The 21489-nt window shown below is 43.0% G+C and overlaps 1 protein-coding gene across 2 annotated transcripts in view; it reads left to right on the forward strand.

Annotated features, from left to right (window-relative positions):
- The first annotated feature begins 724 nt into the window (after positions 1–724).
- LOC147905008 (general transcription and DNA repair factor IIH helicase/translocase subunit XPB1-like) overlaps positions 725–21489 on the forward strand; it is a 38018-nt gene continuing 17253 nt past the window's right edge. Inside the window, exons 1-7 of one of the 2 annotated variants that reach the window (XM_087389313.1) lie at positions 725–937; positions 1299–1342; positions 1477–1570; positions 1692–1857; positions 1969–2191; positions 13556–13615; positions 13994–14146. In XM_087389313.1, the coding sequence (XP_087245439.1) occupies positions 1340–1342; positions 1477–1570; positions 1692–1857; positions 1969–2191; positions 13556–13615; positions 13994–14146 (699 nt within the window). In that variant the 5' untranslated portion in view covers positions 725–937; positions 1299–1339. Of the gene's footprint in view, positions 938–1007; positions 1165–1298; positions 1343–1476; positions 1571–1691; positions 1858–1968; positions 2192–13555; positions 13616–13993; positions 14147–21489 lie in introns of those variants that run through there. The other variant, XM_087389320.1, reaches the window with a different exon arrangement.

Below are 21489 nucleotides of genomic sequence, written 5' to 3' on the forward strand. Positions count from 1 at the left end.
AAACATTAACACACAAACAAGTAGCGACCATTAACATAAAGGAAAAACAAAATACTTATTAAATAACATAGCAAAACTTCTCCAAAATATAAAGAAAAACACAATAACATATATTTTAGGTGATTTCAACATCGACTACCAAAAGAAAACAAAAGAACTATCAACTCTAAATGACTTCATGGGACAACATCAAATGAAACAACACATTAACGTTCCGACAACAATATATGGATCCACTTTAGATCACATTTGGACTAATGCAAAAACTGAAGACAATTGGTATGGAACAAACTTTGCCTACTGGAGTGACCATTCAATTATTTATACGTGCACTTCGATCCAAATTTAAGATAGACTTAGGGCAGGCTCGGTGAATATAATTTACCTTGTTTTCCTTATTTTGGATCTTGGGCAGGCCTTATGAATGATTGCCATCATTTATAGCTTGTTTTGGTACTGAAATTGAAGTACCAAAAATGTCCCCATACAGGGGTAATCAAGATAGAATCCTAAGCTGCCCCTGGAGCTTGAACTCAGGATCGGCACACAAACACCCAAATATGCAATCACATCTCCTTAGTGTCACACAAACACTTTTACTCAACTCTCGCATCCAACTTCACCACCAGTGCCAGCTTTGCTACACATTTTTTTTAATAGTGAAATCCAGCTTTGCTTCACACACACATATATGTATGTATGTGTGTGTGTATATATATATATATGTCCTGCTTGTGCGGTATTTCTAAACATTTGATTGTCCAACAGAACTTCTCCCTGTTCCATCCGTGTATTGAGGTAGGTGATTGGGCTGGGAATTTTTTGCTCTTGCTCATGGTTTCTGGAAGGCCAATGCGAGTGCAGCTTTAACGGTTTGAGGATCGGTGTTGGAGCTGTACCATCTACCTTCAACAATCCACCGGAGCGTAATACTTATGTAAGGATTGATTTGGAGCCGAATGCAATTGTCTTCTGAAGCGTTTCTTAAACGATGCACAAGCAACTAGGCAAAGTTGGCCTGAAGTTCGATTTACTACACCTTCTGCAAACACGAGGGCATCCATGAGTAGAGCCCAGAGAACAAGGAAGGACAAGTTGGAAACGAGGCCTCGCACAAAGATTGAACGTATTATAATGTTACTGGGATACAGTAGCTGCACAAAGGTCTCACAATTGTGAAGGTTGCAAGAGGAGCTTGTTTGTAATCGATGATTTCCTTACACCCAGAGCAGGCATCGTTTTTTTTCAGGCGCTGGGGCACGCCTACTGAACGTAGTTCACCTTGTTCTTGATTGCAGGGGGAAAAGGCAGGGCAAGTGAGAAGTCAAGGCGTTCTAAGATGGTCTGCTTTTAATCGACTTCTGTTGGTTGCACGTATTAAAACAAGAAGTTTAGGTTCAAATACATCTTCATTTAGCGGTTGCATGTATTAATACTCTTTATGGAGGTATGAAATATAGCTTCGTGTTGTTACAGGTAAAGCACCGTCAAAAAGCTGATTCAACGGACGTGGAGGAGGAGGATACAGAGGAGGTTATTTACACTGAAGAATACGAAGAAACTTTTCAAGGTTATTCCTTGATAGATCCTATGAATGTTTGATTGACAGAGAGAGACACGATATAGCTGTTAATGTCATATTTAGTAATCCTAGTAAGTAGGGTGATTAATATAATGTACTTGTATGCCAGATGATGAAGGAAAGAAGAGAGATTTCAGCCAACTGGAGCTTAAGTCCGATCATTTCAATAGGCCCCTTTGGGTATGCGCTGATGGTCGAATTTTCCTGGAAACATTTTCGCAGCTCTATAAGCAAGCCTATGATTTCCTCATTGCCATTGCAGAGCCTGTGTGCAGGTAATCCTTTACCGCACTCTACGGCTTGCTACTTTCCGACTAAGGTGCTGCTAACTTCTCAATTTAAGAATTAGGTTATTATCTTACTTCTGGATTTGACAATCTTTGCAGACCAGAAAGTCTTCACGAGTACAACTTGACACCCCACTCACTTTACGCTGCAGTTTCTGTGGGTTTGGAGACAGAAACTATCATCACTGTACTGGATAGACTCTCGAAGACGAGGCTTTCTAAAGAAATAATGGATTTTATACGTGATTCAACCTTGAATTATGGAAAAGTGAAGCTTGTTTTGAAGAAGAATCGATATTTTGTGGAGTCTCCTTACCCCGAGGTAGGGGCCCTCTAAACGTCTTGGAAGTATATGTGATTGTGAGATGCTACTAGCGTCTTTTTTTTCTTGCTATTTATTTGCTATATATCTTGATATGCCATGCCTCTTTCCATGGCATGGTGTTGTGGCTTGCTAAACATCATTATTGTTGGGAACGGTGATAGGCTTTGCTGTTATATGTAACATGCATGCATGCTTACATACATACATCCACATGCATGGGTACGCACATAAAGAGATACATATGTATGTATGTACATGCATCCATGCTCACTCACATACATGCATGTGTGTGTGTTTGTCTCTCTCTCTCTCTCTCTCTCTCTCTCTCATACACACACACACTCACACACACACATCTGCTTAGCTTCATGTCTTGCTTCTCCTTCTCTCTCTCTCTCTCTCTCTCTCTTTCTCACCCATTCTTCTCCAGCACTTTCCTCTGGGATTCTCTTTCTTTCTTTCCACACTTTTGCTACTCTTTTGATCCCCTTCCACATTACTAACCCCTAATGCCTTTCATTCTATTGTGTGCCATCTCCTATGGTTCTTTCTTTCATTTCTTGGGTATTGTCATCATATGGGGGGGGCCCGGGGGCTATAAATGTCAGGCAGTAACATAAGTGACATAGCTCAGCCACATTCATGCGCCATACAAAAGGCTCTATAATCAATGTAGAGTGTATAAGACCCATCAGATTTAGGAACCAAGATGACAGGGGATGCATAGGAAGAGGGGGATGGCTTGATGTAGCCAAGGTCCAGTAATTTTAAGGGGCTGCTCTTTTAGAGAGGTCTGTTGGGGAGAGATGACCTTGGAATCAAGTCAATGACATGCTCCACTGATATGTGGAGGCTGCCAAACAGATGGGAACCTCTGCATCAAAGAATGAAGAGCAGATGGAACAGAGGCTGGAACAGAAGGTGGAGTAATGGTTGCTGCAGAGGTTACATCAGAGGTGGCTGAGGGTACAACAGAGGTGGCTGCTGCTGCAGAGGGTACAGCAGAGGCTGGAATATATGCTGGAGTAGATGTTTAGCAGGGTAGACAGCAGAGTGTGCAGGGTATGCATCTGTAGAAGGCAAGGATACAGCAAAGATTGTATCAGGGGGAGATGCTGAATCTGGGCAATTGTACAGTAGCAAGATATGAAAGATTTTGGCTTTCCTGGGAGGGTACAACATTGCGTGGCAGAGATAAGAGACTCTGCGGGTCTTTAGAAACCCAATATAGCTGCTTATGCTTGGGCACTGATAATGACATAAGTGTTGCTTTGCTTGCTAAGTATGTCTTCCTTTTGTTTTTTAAAAAAGTTTTTGTTACCTCTTTTTTTCTTCTCTTTCGTTCTCTCTTTTATTTTCTGTGTAGATTTTTGGACTTTAGAACAGCAAAAAATCTAAATCTGTATGATTGGACAATTCTAGTCTTACAATGGTACATAGATTTTGATGTTGATTGTTGCTGCGATGAAGGGAAAATGCCCTTCCATCTTTGACAAACTTGTAGAGGTTCTCCTTAGCCATATAGTACTACTGACCTGTCATATTGGTAAGGCTTGCCCAAAATAATGTCCCCACAATCTATGGGTACCACATCACAAAGGACTTGATCTTGAAATCACCATATCAAACTTGACAAGACATTGTTCAATAACCTTCAAAGATGGACCTTTGTTCATCCATGACAGCGCGTATGGATGAGGATGAGCTTGAGTAGGCAGATGAAGCTTTTTCACAAGTTTGGCATTGACCAAACTTTTATGACTGCCATTGTCAAGCAAAAATGAAACCAAACTCTGCATCATCTGGCCCTTAGTGATGAGCAATGAATCCCTTTGATGATGATGAGTGTTAGATACATGGAGCGGATTTGTTGAAACCTCCTAATTTGTTGGATTGTTTCCTCTCAACTCTTTGCAACCATAAAGAATTGCCATGTATGTAGCATCCTTTCTTTCTAGCCAAGTTGTATGAATTGCTTCGGTATGGCTTGGACCACTTCATCCCCATGTAGTGATGGAAGTGTGGAGTCCTTTCTGGACAATACTTTGGATTGAGTCTCACCACTGCAAAGTTTGATGGTGGCTAGATAAAGCATTGCATGCTCCTTCCTCAATTCATTGAGCTCTTGATGAACTACAACTGCAGCCTTCTTGGGAGACATTATGGACTCAAAAGGGAAGAGAGAGTCTATGGAAAGAGGGAGAGAACTTCAGTGAGGAGATAGTAGGAGTGGACTGTGGAGGAAATGAGAAGACTTAGCTCCAAACAGAGCTACCAATGATGTGCGCTCCGACTAAAACACACACTCACAGATGCTTTCAAGAACCTAAAAATCATTTAACGAATACAGGTATAGACTAGAAATGCAACTTTATTACTCAAGAAGGGGAATGGAGGGAGGAAACCCTCAATACAAGCTAGAAGTCCACTGTGGGCAGCAAGCTAGCTGAACGGAGAAGAGTGTACACCAAAATGGCTTATCTACTGCAGCAGGATCTCGATTTTGTTTTGGAACCCTTTTGCTGAAACAGATATAGGTTCTCCAAGGTGGGTAGGAATCTCCTCCACTGGCTGCCACCATCGTCTCACCAACCCCTAAAATCTAGTAGTTAGGGCTAGGTGAATATCTGAAGATCCATCGCGCATCTCCGAGATCTCTACAGAAATAGAAACTCCATTTCATTTGAAGAAGGAAGTAGGTGGATCTGTTGGTAGGATTGTGCAATAGGTAGCCCCCAATTGGGGTAGGTCTGTGGAGCCTCCTACAATCAAGAGCTAACTCTTAGACAAGAAAAAAGAACAAGACATATAATACATCAAGAAAAGTGGAAAGATAGACCTAAAGAGAGTTCAAAATGGGAAAGGGTAAGCAATCTTTAGAGGAGATTTCTCAATTTTGTTTTCGAGGATGTATACCATTCTTAAGGGGAAGGAAATGCTACATCAGGATCCTTTGATTTGCAAGAGAAGCCCATGGGAGGGCTTTAATTGAAGGGTCTCACGGAGACATGGCACCAAATCAAAAGGCCAAGTGACAATTGTTGAACTAGGGGGAGGATTCTAGAGAGACTTTGAATGAGGAGTTTCTGAAGGAAGACCTTACATGAGGAAGAGATGAGGAAATTCGAGCTCTATCGAGATTCTTTGGCTAGGTGCAAGGCTTGTTGACATCCCTCTTTGCTAGTGGATGCAACAAGCATTCTCACCACCAACATGTAAACTTCTTGATAATGCTAATGGAAAAGACACTAGCTCATCTTCTCAATGACTAACAAAAGGAATAGTCTTTTGTTCCAAAATAAAAACTATTCCTCATTGCCAAGCCGGAAAGTTCAAACTGTTGATGGTCCCTTGCACTCTAGCCTGTACCAAGCTCATGAATTGTCCTCCTCACTCCAGGTCGTAGGTTGTGCATAAATCTACTTTGCATGTCTCTGCAAGCTTTAATGATCTACCCATGGAAGCTCACTATGCCTTTGGTCTTAAACACACAGCAAGTTCTCAATTTGAAGAGCCACGCCTTCATCTAGCTCTTTAAACTAGACTAGTAGGATTCTCTCCAATCTCAAGGTGTGCTATGATATCAATTTCAGGTCCTATCCTTAGATAATCACCTTGAGTTAGGATCCTATCTAACCATAGATAGATGCAAGCAACATGAAGTAACCTGTGGGTATAGGATTAGAGGCCAAGAGGTTTCTCGGAGTGAGATTGAGGACACAGTTCCTCCTTTGCGTGTTCGCTTGATGGTTTCCATGGAGGACAGTGTGAGGGGGACTGTGGCTAGCATTATTACCTAGCACATTTGGGTCACCAAATGTAGTCAAGTGATGGGAGGCCAGCAGGTCCCTTCAACGGCTACACTCGTTGCCATCTGGTAGGATATTATCTTTACCCTGCGAGCCATTTGGGAGCGCGGTATCCCAGGTTCACTTGTGACCATTCAGAGGCGGGAGCTTTTCTGCAAGGCTTGGCCTGCAGGCATATTCTACACTCTATCTGCGAGAGGTATTCGCTGGATGTATAGACCACCACCCTGGCTGTTAGCCCCGGTTCCAGAGGGACCCTTGGCAGTGCGCTGGAACCCGACTTGGCTAATAGTTGGTTTCCTCTATTGTATTCACCTTCAACAACTCCATAGGAAGCTGACTTCAAGGGTGCATAGAAGGTTCTTTTTTCTGCAACCAAAAAAACAAACACACAACACACACACACACACACACACACACACACACACACAATTTTTTTTTTAAGTGAAAACTTTCGATTGATTATATTACAAGAGTAGCGACCTCAAAACGAGGCAGCCAAAATTACATGAGATATACATCATGATCTATGCAGTGCGTTTGCAAGCACTTAAAGAAGGATTGTTGCAGAGAACGCTTAAAAAAGCCAAACAAGGAAAATCACTAAAGACTTTACAATTCCTGTCTGTTTGTTAAGTCCAGAGTGCCCAATAGCGAACCCAAACAAAGAAAAGATGAAACTCCGGTCTGGGTGGATGAAAACCAAAGAGCCAGAAAGACTTCCCAAAAGGAAGAGTCGGGAATCTCGCTCGTAGGCGCTGCCGAAGAAGATCAATGAACTCACGAGAACATGGACAAAACCAGAATAAATGAGGCACAGTCTCTTGAGAACTCAAACATCTGTGGCAATGAGCAAGAGCAATGTGTCTACGAGCCAATATGTGTCCAGATGGAAAAATGCCCAGAAGCACTCGCCAGAAGAAAACCTGTTGGCGAAGAGGAGTTTTGTAGGCCCAAAGCTGCTGTAATCTCTTTCTCCACCACTTGGCTGGGCGATGCATTCGCCAAATAGAATTGCCTTTCTCTAAAACCCAAGGTTGAGGCAAAAGGATTTTATACAATGCAGGCATCGTAATTTGAGATAGCCTCAAAGGGTGAGAAGAGGACCCTGGGGAAGTCAAAGTCCAATCCTCCAACCTGTCCTGAAGTTCCAAAGGAGGAATCGGAACAAAAGGCGAAAGCATATAAGCAATTTGTTGCCACAAAGCACGATAATGAGAGCCCAAGTCATACCGTGTAGCTGTCAGAGAAAAAGGTAGGATAGAGCCATCATCATGAATAACATCAGCAACAGAAGTGATGCCCTTAAAAGAAACAAAGTAGGAACGGTGAGGTTCCTGTAAAGCCAGTGGAGACTGAAAAACTGTCGACCAGTGAATGCTTTTAGCTTGCAAAGAATTACCCAGCAAGGACTGTCGACCATGCCATTCCAGATGAGAGAGGACGTGCTTCCAATCAAGAAGCAAACGGGAGACCAAAGGGCAGCCAGGCAAAGTGCCATGGATGTGACCAAATAAGAAATCCCAGTAATTGATTTGCCAGTGACCAAAGGCAGAAAGACTGATATGTGTGACCAGAGATCTAATCATAAGAGCCCAAGGCTGATCACCTTGTAGAAATTGCAGCAACATTTTTCCCCCTGTGAGCAAGGATGTGCACCTAGATATTCGTGATGTTCAAACCACCATGCATCTTAGGAGAACAAATTTGATGCACTGAAAGCAGCCTGAGACTCTTTCTGCCATGTTCGGAACGCCAAAAGATTTTTATAATGGCAGAAATGAAAGAAGTAAGATCTGCCTTGGTGAACAGGATCAATGGCAAATAAAATTGAATATAAGCCACAAGAATGGACTGTACTATCCGAAGCCGAACATGCAAAGGCCAGGTTGTCAATTTCCAATACTCTAGCTTTTTCCGAAGCTTGACCATTACCCAATCAGTTTGTTGACGACGAGTAAGACCCCACCCCAAAGGGTAACCGAGATGACGAACAATCTGAGTGTGTGGAATGATTTCCCCGGGCCACAGAAGACTATGCCAGTCTTTAGAATGCAATGGGAGCAGCTTAGACTTTTGAAAATTTACATGAAGACCAGCTGTGGAACCATAAATAGAGAGAGCCTGCATCAAAGCAGAAAGATCATTTTGCATATTCTTCAGGGTAAAGAAAGAATCATCAGCATAGGCTTGCATCCAATTCCAAACCATGAAGGGAGCTTGTAGCCACGAGATGATCAATATATTGCAGCATAGAATGAGTAGCAATGGCATACAATAAAGCACTAAGGGGACATCCCTGACGGACCGAACAATGAAGAGTCCACTCATCAGAGAGATCTCCAGAAAGAATGCAAGCTACATCGCTGTCCCTGTAAAGCCAGTAAATAATCTGCTGCATTTTTGTTCCAAACCCCAAAGCTCACATTGTTTGCGAGATGAATTCCCATTGAACTGTATCAAAGGCTTTTGCAATATGCACCTGTAAGAACATAACATCTTGTTGCTTGTATTTGGCATATTCAATCCCAATATAAGCATTGGCAATATTATATGTGATATGCCTACGGGGAACGAAGCCATATTGCGAAGGATGCAACCCATCATGCAAATAACCTTTAATACGATCAACAACCATTTTGGCTATGATCTTGTAAATGACTGGCATGAGCGTTATTGGTCTCCAATCAGTGAGCGAATCACATAGCTGCTTTTTGGAAGGAGTTTGACGAGTCCTTTTTTTCATGACATAGGCATTTGCTGATTTTCCCATGCTGAATCAACCATTTGCAGCAAAGTAAGCTTGAGGATATCCCAAAAGGCAAGAAAAATTTCCACAGTGAGACCATCCCATCCTGGAGATTTCCATGTGCCATAGGATTTAACAACATCTGACAATTCTCTTTCAGTGAAAGGAATTTCCAATTCCAAAGCCTGAGCATCAGAGAGAATTGGATGGACATGCTGTAAAAGAAGTTGGCGAGCAGAGACAACCCGAGGAGAAAGAATGCCCACATGCCCAAAATGAGATGAAAAGTGCTGCACACAAAAAGCAACAAGTTCTGAGTGAGATGAGGACCAAGAACCATGAGGCATCCGGATCCGACAAATATTAGCAGCCTGTCTTTTGTAATGCAAACTTTTAAAGAATTGCTTGGAAGAGAAACCTTTATGCAAAAAAGCCCTTTGCTGAGATCGGGTCTCCCATTTAGCAAGCTTTCTTTGATCATTTGATTGGAGACAAAATTAAGTCTGACATAATAGCATGCTTTCTTTTGAGGACAAAGTCCGAAGATGACCGAGTTCAGTTAAACTTTGGCAAGTGTATTTGGCATGCTTCATGGTCTCCCGTGTGGCTTGCATGTAGGATTTACCATAATCCCGAATAACTGCTTGCATTCTTGGAACAAAAGCTTGCCATGCATAATCCAGATCAATGTGCATCTGATGAGAAAGAGGTTGAATGGCATAAAAAACCATGGCTTTAAAATCAGCATGGTCAAGGTAACCATTATTATCAGCAAAAGGCGTCTGCAAGCCAATCTATCATTTGGAAAGTCATGCAAAGAGAGCCTCAGCCAAAGAGGAGCATGATCAGAATATGTGAAAGCATGGTCAATCCAAAGCTGACAAGTGAAGGCATCAGAATGCTGCGGATCAACCCAATACCATCTGTCCAAGCGTGCCTGATATGAAGATTGAGCATTATGCTGAAAGGTATAGCCCGTAAGCATGGGTTGTAATTCCTTCCAAAGATCAACCAAAGACAACTGAAGCAAAAAATCAAACCATGCCTGCTTTTCAGAAGCCAACATGTGAGAGTGGCCCGAGGTATTATCTCCCGGTTGTGGGGCATTATTGAAATCACCACAGATAAAAGTAAAATGCCGCCAGGGATATTTATCCACAGCATCCCAAATTAAAGCTCAATTCTCGGAGGATTGAGGAGCATATACTGATGCAAATTCAAAGATGTTGCCTTGAACAAGGCATTGTATGATCATCCATCGACCATGGTGATCATTGAAGGCCACAATAGGGTGAAGATCATGCTTAACCAAAAAGGCTACCCCAGAGAAACAGTGCTCTCCAGCATAGAAAATGCCATAACCAGCAAAATGTCCAGATTTACCAGCATACATATGCTGATTATGCTCTTGTAAAGCCACTATATCAGGCTGCAATTGGCGTATATACAGCCAGACTAGTTTCCATTTTCGACCATCACACAAACCCTGTACATTCAAAGTGACACATTTGAGATGATCAAGCATATTTATAGATATAGGACAGGTATGTACAACAGCCAAAAGGCCTTCTATGTGTGCATTTCCACCTCAGTATCCGGGCCTCGGCCCTGAGAAGAAAAGTTAGCCCGAGGAGAAGACAATGGGGCAGCAACTTCTTCTTCTGGAAAGAGGGTACGATTGGCAGTCACCGCAGCCCAAGTCAAACCAATGCCAGAGTTTTCGGCTAGTGTTTTGCCCTGAGAGGAGGCACCATTCCAAGTTCGGGAAGGCAAAGGTCTTCTAGGTGAGACGACTTTTCTTGGGGCTTGTCAAGCATTATTCAAAATTTTTTCCTTCGCTTGAGGATGAGAGGCCGAAGGGACAGAAAGAGTAGCATGACCATTCGAAGCAACCGGTGCTTTCCCTTTGTCCTGGACAAAAAAAACTGTTTTACCCCCTTAGGCTTCATCACAGAGGAGGCATTAGAATTCTTGCTCGGAGGCGGTGACAATTGAGCCTGCAATGGCATTTTGGGAGCACGTGAAGGGCATTGTGAAGCCATATGCCCGAACTTCTTGCATTCAAAGCAAGCACCTCCAAAGAGACCCCATTTCAATTTATAAAAGGAACTGTCCATTGAAACATTATTCACTGTGACCGAATAAGAGTCTGGGGTTGGATTGTATGTATCCCACAAAATGCAAAATCTATTTGAATTGCCATTTGACCGTGGTGGGCAAACCACTTTGCAAAGAGAGGCTGCAATTTTTTGCAAAAGAGAAGCCAGACATTGAGGGAAATCCACAACTTCCACCCAGAGAGGGCATCTGTGTCTGATCAATGCCTGATAATCTCTGGTAGGTGACCAGGGCAACACGTGAACCATCTGCTGCCCATAGAAAAGAGGAGAGTGCTCCAATAAAATCTGTCTATGCTCTTCATCTGCCATGATCACTTCAAAAAAGCCCTTTGCTGCATAATGAACTTTTTTGACATACCAACCACCCAGGGTTCTAGTCAACCAGTTACCAACATCTGCAGCAGCTGGCATACGTCCTGGAAAAAAGATGATAATGGCATGCTTGGCATATTCCTTAACATGATAAAAAATATCATCCACCTCCACCATGATGCCCGTGGTGGGAACGGGTCCTTCCAACTCTTTCAAGTGTCTTCAAATCCCTCATGCATCACCTCATAGACAAGTTGAGCGTCATGAAGGGGGTCATCCTGACCCATAACTTGCTTTTGTTTCTTATGGGTGTAAATCTTTGTGGTAGCCATAACTCCTGTATAAGTAGAGATGACAAAGAAAAGCCCGCAAGAGGTCTATATAACAAAGAGGAAACAAGACTAAAAGGTGTAGGGATAGAGAAAGAATATAGATAGAGGCTGTTAGGAAAAGAGTCGAACAGCAGAAAAGTACAAGACCCAAGAGAAGAAGAAAAGAGCGACAAAAGCCCCAAAAAACACCCTCAAAACTCACACACAACACACAGATATGATGAGGGAAGACGAAAACAGCAGAAAAAGGGTGGCTGAGAGACTAGCTGCACAAAACCCGAGACAGGTCCGTACAACAGTACGGGACTGTACGGCTGAAATCCGTACAGTACGGACCAAAACAGGCAGCTGAGGCAGGAAAAGGAGGACGCAAGGCAGGCCGTCAGGGTAAACGTCAGCAGTACGGAAGGCAAAACGGGCCTGTGTAACCTCTGCATAGCCCTTCCGTACAACTCCTGCGTAGCCTCTCCCGAACAGCTCCTGTGTAGCCCTTCCGTACAGCTCCTGCGCAAATCTTCCGTACAAGTCATGTGTAGCCTCTCTCGTACAGCTCCTGTGTAGCTTCTCCCGTACAGCTACACACACTTTTTTTTTGGTGAAACCAGTAACTATATTATTAACATGAGATCAATGTACAGCTACACACACACACACACACACACACACAGACACATACATTTTTTTAAAGTGAAAACTTTGAATGCTTTATATTACAAGAAGATAGCTATCCCAGAAAACTGGTAAGTTGAAAGATTACATCAATCTAAAATCCGTGCGCGCGCGCGCACACACACACACACACAGAGTAACCAAATTCTCAGGGTTGAGCTAGCAAGCTCACTTCCTAGCCATATAGGTTCACTCTTTCAGAACCACCCCTTGGGCTTGAGGTGTATACCAAGTTCCAACAGGTCCATGTCCCTAGAAACACCGGTCTCCTCCCGTGGCTTGTATTTATAAGAGAAGTCTTGGCTATCTTGAGCAGCCATCCTTTAAGGCTCTCATTGTCCACAAAGGCCTCTTCTCTTCCTCAAAGCCTATCTTTTTCCAAAGTAGCTTGCTTCTCTTGAATTAGATTTGCCTTTCTTGGATCAGCTTTATTCACGGGATGGAAACCTTATCTAGCTAGCTCTCTAAACTCGGTTAGACTATGCCCTAACCCTTTGCCTATTTCTGATACCAAGTTAGTCTAGCCTTAGCCTTGGCCATGGCCAATTTGCGATTAGTTTACCAATAATTCTAGATCCAATTTAGATCTTAGGTTAGTCTGGCCCTAACCCTAGATTATCCGATCATGGTTAGATTAGCCCTGTTAGGGATGTAACACCATGGCAGATGCTAGACACCCATATCAATCAGGTCGAGCCCTATTGAGTTTAATTACAGGAAGTTGATGTTGGGGCACTTCACTCTTGTTTAGCAGAAAACACTTGGGCCTTCCTTGGAAGCTCTCAGGTCTCCTTCAACAGCTGCAGAATGCCAACAAAAGCAGGAGCAGCAGTAGATGTATGCAGCCATTCATTTTTAGGGCATCACTTGAGGTCTTTACCTTACTTAGCATTCAAAAGATGCTCTTTGTGCACCTAGTGATGGTGTCGTGTGATCTCTCTCTCTCTCTCTCTCTCTCTCTCTCTCTCTCTCTCTCTCTCTTTGCTTTTTCCATTTGGTGTAGATTGTTCCATAGGCCCATGAGGCCTCCCGAGGATGTTAATAGATCTCTCTCTCTCTCTCTCTCTCTCTCTCTCTCTTCTTCTGCTGTCAATAGCCAAGCAGGGCATGGGTTGCATGACAGCCATGCTGATATTGCTTTTTGCCAGTTCTTGTATGTGCATTTATGCATCATTGTAAAATTTGGGCTTGTGTTGCATAGAAATTTGAGAACTCAACCATAAACTAGGGCAGTTTTGCAGTCTGTATTCAATTCATGTGTTTTTAAATTTGTAAATTGTAGACTTATGCAGAGTCTTAATTGAAACATGCAGTTAATAAATATTATGTTGCCAATGTACGCTGGCCAATGATTTGTTTGGCTGTTTCAGGTTTTGCAAACTTTGTTAAGAGACGATGTTATTGCTCGTGCAAAGATAGTTTCCAATCAGGTATCCATCACATCATTGATTGGAAAAGCAGTATTTCGCCAAAGGAAAATATGAAACAATAAGCTGGCCATTACACGTTTTTGGAACCCTCCTTGCTATGCTATTTTCCAGGTGTTTGATTTTGGTCTTATTCTTGCCTTCGTTGTGCATTTAGTTTCCAACTATTGTTGCAGAGGCTGTTGTCTCCAGAATGATATTATTTGATCTAGTCATGATAGATATTGATCATGATATTGCATCCTACTTAGCTCTGATTTTGTGTAAGGTGGCATGGATACTACATGTTCAAAGATAGGAATTAATGGAAAGACCTCTTGGGTTAATGTTCTCATCGGCATCCCTTTGGTTGATTGGGCCATTCTTGTTTATTGGTGACAGCTCGTTGATGGAGATCAGTCGGGCCTCAGCTTCAGCATAAGCAAAGCTCGCACTGAAGCTGATGAAACACATCAAGAATTTCTTGCTGAGGTTGATCTTGCTGCTGCTGCAGAAGAAAAAGAATTGCACTCATTTGAAATTGATCCTGCACAGGTTTGTGTTTCAAGTTGAACGAGTATTTCTGCACAGATGAGCAACTGTGAACGTGGAAAGTAATAATGTTGAGGTCAAAACATAAACACCTTTATATATGCGCATGCTTGCAATTATCCAAGCATGTATAAAGCACACACTTCCAAGCACGCAACCCAGTCCACACACATTCATTTATTCAGCAAAAGTGTGTACATAATAAAAAAGTTCAGGCATGCTGTTACATACGTGTCGATTTACAGAGCCACTTATATATACTTCCATCCATTAGCAAAGAAGTTCACATATGTTTCATGAATGGCGATGTATTCCTTTTCAACCTTTGGACACTTGTGAAAGAGTATGCCCTTTTTGTTGGATGTTGAGTAATGTGGTGTGAACACCCCTTGGGGCACTTTTTACCTCTAATTAGGAGGGTTTTTCCCCTAAGGGTTAGTTCTTTCTATGACCTCATTTTGGAGTTGTACTGGACAACCTTTTGACATTTCATAATGCATTGACAAGCTTCCTTCTTGCTCGTGTGTGTGCATCTGCTTCTTCGATTCTAATATTGGGAGTGTAAATCATGGTTGTTAAGACACTCGCGTCTTCCTTTAAAATTGTGAGTCGTGACTTGCAAGCTCTTGAGTCATGACTTTTTAACTTGCAAGCTCTTGAGTTGTGAGTCTTAACTTTAACTTCTAAGTCTAGAGTGACAAGTCATGACTCTTAACTACATTGTATGAGTGCATTGTTACTTGTTGCCTTGTTTGATTGTAGCTTATTGTACTTCTAGAGTCTAGCAACTAGCTAATGCTAGCAAGTTGTACACACTTGTATACATATATTAGTTAAATATTTATTATTACAACCACAATGACATGTCTTATCTTTAAGACACTTTAGACACTCGTGTCTGAAGTGTGTCTGACGTGTCGTGTCTTAACGTGTCTTACACAACCATGGTGTAAATGCATTGAATAAATATCGAATCCTTTCATGTTGCTTCTAGCAGACTATAAAAGAGCAAGGAATTGAGAAAATTCATATCCCCTCTAATGTACATCTCCTTTCACGTATATAGCTAGAAGTAATAGATTTACACAAGTGCATGCATTGCAATATAAGAGATTGATTGCCTTGACAGCGCAAAGCTGTAAACGAGTAGGTTGCAACGTTAGGCTATAAGCAAGGAGAATGCTGGCTGGAGTCCAACTAGTAGCGTGTTGGAGTGCAGTTTGGATAGCGACATGGTGAAACAATACTTCTACTAAAGATTGCTAGTGGTGACTAGTCTAGGGAAACTAAAGGACTAGATAGCAGGAATAATAGAAATACAAGAGAGAGATGTCACCAAATTGGTACGTCTCCCAAGGCATAAAGAGGAATCTTTATTGCATTGACGATGGTCAAGAAAGTTGACTTTGTTTTACTAGAAAGCTTTGTTTCACTTTTGCTTTGCATTAGTAAAAGAGAACTGTGGGGACTCCCACAAGGGACTAGGATTAACTAGGAATGTGTGCATTTCGCTAACCTCTAATGGGTTAAAGTGTTGGAACCTATTTGTGCAATGTGCAGGACCTAAGAGAGTGCAAAAAGGACCCAAGAGTGGGGAGAAAAGCACAAAAAACAGTCCCTACTTATGTCATTTCTATCACTGATGGACATATATATCTATCAACGGATCTATTCAATGCTGGAATTCGACCAACAATCAATGTGGGGATCTCCTTATCTAGGGTAGGATCCGCCGCTTAGATCAAAAGCAAGTCCCACGAGGCCTAAAAGCATGGACAAGGGGATGCCTCTTTAAAAGGAGGGACAATGAGATAAAAAAGGCAACAAAAGCACCAGATTTAAAAAGAAAGCCTAAAAAGCTTGGTTTTTTGGGTAAAAGTAGTTTTTAGAAAGCAGGCCCTAGCTTTTTGCTAGGCCTAGTCTATAAAAAAAAGCCCCAGGCCTCCTAGATTCATTCAAGAGTTGTACTCAGCCTATTGCTCATTTATGAGCCAGTTGTACAAACTTTATTCTATTGCAATAAAGACCTTCGGGGGGGTCCAACCCTTATTTCTGGGCCCTAGTGTGTGTGTTTTCTATTCTTTCTCCCCCTCTCTCAGTTTGTTTTGCTTCCAAGAAGAAATCTATTGCAGCTCCTCGTCAGATGAAGCTATCAGATGCTGTTTTTCCTTGTTATTTATGAAATTTGAAATCTATCTTGGTGATTATTTGCTATGAATCGAAGATCCAAGCTGCATTTCTAGCAGGAGTAATTTGTTTTCAGGGCTTCAAGGTTGATTACCAGTTCGTTTTAGGGTTTCTGGTTCGGTTTCTGTGGTATCACAGCATAGGATTTTCACTTTCCTTGGTGGAAACAGTCTAAGGCTAGCACGCAGCTGTGAATCAAGGTGAGGCGCACCTGTTTTTGCATCAGTTCGAGTGCTGGAGGGTGAGGCACACTAATTGTGAACTTGAAAGGGCCCGTAGTACTTCATATTCAGCTTGGTATACAGCTTTACCTTCACTTTCTTGCTTTTGAGACGGGTCTTAAGAAAAGGCAGCAATACCCAGTCACCTTCCTTGAAGACCAGGCTCCTGCGATGCTTATCTGCAGCTCTTTTCTGCTTATCCTGGCTGCGTTGAAGGGCTTACTTAACCTTTTCATACGCTGTCCGCAAGTCTTCCACATACTGATCAACCACAAATATCTTCTCTTTTGTATGCAAAATAGGAGGAACCTTTTTCCCACTTTCCACTATTTGAAATGGTGCCTTACTAGTGGAAGAATGCACTGTGTTGTTGTATGCATACTCAATCAGCGGCAAATACTGCTCCCATTTTGCTTTGTGCTTAGACACACACCTACGCAGCAAATCCAACGCTGTAGAATTCGCCTCTTGTGACTGGCCATGAGACTGTGGATGATATGGAGATGAAAACAGCAGTGAGGTACCCATGTTATCAAACAAACCTCTCCAAAACATACTGGTCATCCGTGGATCTCTATCGCTCACGATAGACTCAGGCATTCCATGATACTTGAAAATACACTTCAAGAATTCTTTTGCCATTTGCTTGGTTGTAGTCTTCTTCCTCATTGGAATGAAGTGAGCTTGCTTGCTAAATCTGCAAATTATAGTCCATATGCCATCATGACCAGAAGGAGTGCGAGGGAGATAAAAAACAAAATCCATAGCGATACTCTGCCATGGTCTATTTGGTATAGGAAAAGGCTGAAGTAAACCGGGCTGCTTCTGCCTGTCATACTACACCTCCAAACATAAGCCTCAACATCCTTCCGTAGAGAAGACCGATAGAAGTAGTGCTCCACTGCTTTGATTGTAGCCTCAATACCCCTATGTCTTGCATACGGTGGGGCCTGTCATTGGCTCGGAAGAGGATTGGGGCACTGGATGTGATACTCTCTTCTGGGGAAGCAGTGGCAAGCCTTGGACTCAGTGATGGCTTTGATTGGTGTGGATGTATTGCTTGGCATGATGTTGGGTTATTCTACTTGTGATATGCTTGGCTACTGAAGGGAACCAAGAGGATAGCCTTTGTCACCACCAATTGAGCTGTATTGTTTGACTCCGAGTTGGCAGCCTTCTTCTTCTATCAGTCTTCTTCTTTTAGCAATCCTTCACAAAATGTCTTGGCACATCATAGTATAAGCACTTCTTCTCTTTCTTTCTCTTCTTCTTGTTGTCTTCATCTGAAGAGTCCGCTCCGTTGTCAGATTTGGGCTTGCCTTTGCCAAGCTTACCCTTGCCCTTGGCTTTGCTCTATAAAGAAAATACTTGGAGACAAATAAAACAATACTGAAGACAATCAATGGCTGAAGAAGATATATATATCACAAACGGAACTTAGTACAAGTGAAGAGAAGCTCTGGAGGAAACAAACTTCAGTCCTGACAACTGTAGTGGACTTCTGCACTAGCTCCACAAGTTGGAACTGAACCAAATCTGAGACAGCAAACTGATGAAGGGGTTGCTGCAGATTTGGAATAGAAAGAACAGAATCTGGAGCGGAAGTTGGAGGTAGATCTGGAGCAGAAGTTGAGGGCAGATCTTGGAGCAGAAGTTGGAGCTGATCTGATGCAGAAAGGAGAGCAGAACTGAAGCAGAAAGGAAGGCTGTTCTGGAGCAGAAAAGTGGGCAGATCTGGAGCTGAAAAAGGGAACAGATCTGGAGCAGAAAGGAGGACAGATCTGAGCAGAAAGGAGGGGCAGATCTGGGGCAGAAAAGAGGGCAGATCTGTAGCTGTAAAAGGGGACAGATCTGGAGCAGAAAGGAGGACAGATCTGAGCAGAAAGAAGGGGCAGATCTGGGGCAGAAAAGAGGGCAGCAGAGGAGGCAGCCAGGAGGCAGAAGTTGAGGCAGCAGAGGAGGCAGCCAGGAGGCAGAAGTGGCTCAGGGTGTGCAGGAACCTCTGGAGCTGGAGGAGAGATGATTTATAAATACCTAGCCCCCCCCCCCCCTTTAAATAGGAAGGGGCAGAAAAAGTCGGTCAACCAGCAGGTTGACCGACCTGGTCAGATTTGACCGACCAGGTCAATCTGGTCGGCCAGATCTGGTCAGACCAGAAAAAAACATTTTTTTAAATAATTTTTTATTTTGTTTCTCCTCTGCACCGGGGCTTTTGACATTTCTTTGGTTGTGGTTTTTGCCTCCGATTCGAGGTTTCTTTGACAGGATTTGGAGAGGCACCAGTGGTGTTTGTACCTGTTTATCTGGTCCTGGAGAATTGGAGATTGCCTGGCTTAACACCCCCTCTCAATGTCCAATGCAGACAGGAGAAGCAAAGAGGTGTTCCATGAGTGATCTATCATCTTCATCAGCCTTTTTTTTTTTTGGGGTTTTCATTTAGATGGAGATGCCTACAGAGTAGATTATCATCTTCACTAAATGCCCAGATGATGGTACAAAAAAGAAAGACTTGAAGGAGTGCCCTCGCAGGGGATTTGTTCACTTCCTTAAGTACACAAAGAGAAAAAAAAACTGTTAAAGAGGAGGAGGTAAACCAATCCCCAACCGTGGGCAGAGATGCTCAAGAGTAGGGCGATTAACCGGCTTGGTAAGAATATCAGCATGATTATCGGCAGCTGGAACATAGATCAACCGAATAGTACCTAATTCCACTTGCTCGCGAGTAAAATGAAAGTGAACACCGACATGTTTGGTGCGGTTGGAAAAAATGGGATTGCCTGCGAGAGCAATGGCACTTTTGTTGTCGACGTAGAGGATCGTGGGTTCAGTACAAGGAAAGTGTAATTCTGCCAAAAACTGTCAGAGATATATGGCCTCTGTGGTACAATCATACAAGGCCCGGTATTCAGCCTCAGTAGAAGAACCAGCAACAGTCTCTTGTTTACGGCTAGACCAAGAAACAGGTACCGAGTCAAACGAGAAAATATAGCCGCCATGAGAACGACGATTGTCCGGGTCACCAGTCCAGTCGGAATCAGTGTATCCCTGTAGGGTTAGTCCTGGTCTGAAATGTAAACCATAAGAGTAAGTACCACGAATGAACCGCAAGATACGAATACATGCATGCCAATGAGTGAGCTTGGGTTCATTAAAATACTGACTGAGAATAGAGACGGAGTAAGCAAGATCAGGACGAGTGTGAAGGAGCCAGAGGAGTTTGCCAACAACCTGACGATAGAGATGTTCATCAAAGGGAGGAGACTCCAAGTCTTTTGAGAGCTTTACGGTGGGATCTAAGGGAGTGGCAGCCAGCTTAGGCTCATGAGGAATGATTTGATCAAGGAGTTGAAGAGCATATTTCTGTTGAGAAACAAAAGTACCACCAGAATGTTGTACAACTTCCATGCCTAAGAAATAGGAGAGCCGACCAAGATCAGTCATTTCAAAAGTGATGCTGAGTTGAGTTTTAATGTACTGAAGTGTAGTGGGAGTGGAGCCTAAAAGCAAAAGATCATCGACATAGAGTAAAATAAAGCAGACCCCCTCTGACGAATGATGGATATATAAATTTGGATCAAAGGGAGTAGAATGAAAACCATTAGTTTTGAGGAAGGTGTCTATCCGGTGGAACCATGATCGAGGTGCTTGTTTGAGACCATAAAGAGCTTTGCGGAGACGGAAAACCTTATTTTCATGGCCAGGAGGAGAAAAACCTGGTGGGGGAGTCACATAGACTTCTTCATCAAGGTAGCCATTGAGAAAGGCACTCTTGACATCCATTTGATAGATAGTCCAGTGGTGAAGAGCAGCTAAGGCAAGAAGAAGACGAAAGGAAGTTAACCGAGCAGTAGGGGCAAAGGTTTCCTCATAATCGATACCATGTTTTTGGCGGAATCCTTGCACGACTAAGCGGGCTTTGTATTTGTCCAGGGTGCCATCGGCTTTGAGTTTTGTTCGGAAGATCCACTTGGTTCCGATGACCTTTTTGTGAGTGGGTCGATTGACCAAGATCCAGGTCTGATTGCGATCAATACTTTCAAGCTCCTGTTCCATAGCACGATGCCACGCAGGATTTTTAACTGCTTCCTGCCAAGTGGCAGGTTCAGAATGGATGATATAGGCCGTGGTAAAAAAAGAGGCAGTGGCAGTAGAAGAAGTTATTCGAGTAGAGCGGCGAGGACCAGAAGGAGGAAGTTCGACAGGAATAATCCCGGAATCCTTCATAGTTTGACGATACCAGCGTGGCAGTGGGTCGTGAGGAGAAGCAATGGGTGGGGGGAGAGATGTTTCGGGAGGAGAGGAAGGAATTTCGGGTGGAGAATTGTCGGAGGGAACTGGAGTGGAGACGTCATCAGTAGAGAGAATAGAGGAATTTTTAAGCACTGCTCTTTCATCGAAGGCCACATCTCGGCGAACCAAAACTTTGTTTGTACGAGGATCAACTAATCGATAAGCTTTGGCTTCTGCCGAGTAGCCAACTAGAAGAAAAAGTTCAGCACGAGGTTCGAGTTTACCGCGAGTATCATTGGGAGTATGAGTGTACGCGCGGCAACCAAAGATTCGAAGATGAGAAATAGAAGGACAATAGCCATAAAAGGCCTCAAAAGGCGTCATGTTCAGGATGGGTTGAGTAGGATAGCGATTAAGGATATAGACAGAAGTATTGACGGCTTCGGGCCAGAGACGTTTAGGCAACTCGGCTGCAAAAAGCATGGAACGGGCCATGTTCATGACAGTACGTTGTCACCGTTCGACACGAGCATTTTGGGAAGGCAAATTTGGAGATGTAAGATGGCGTTGGATACCATGCTCTTGAAGGAATTGAGTGAATTCATCGGAAATGAATTCACCACCATTATCACTACAAGCAATCCCAATAGACTTGCCTGTTTGGTTCATAACCAAGCGAGCCCAAGTAGCAAAGAAAGAAAAAGTGTC

Source organism: Dipteris shenzhenensis, chromosome 2, assembly GCF_047967505.1.
Source record: "Dipteris shenzhenensis isolate YYH24624 ecotype China chromosome 2, Dip_SZ_1.0, whole genome shotgun sequence".
Lineage (NCBI taxonomy): Eukaryota > Viridiplantae > Streptophyta > Polypodiopsida > Gleicheniales > Dipteridaceae > Dipteris > Dipteris shenzhenensis.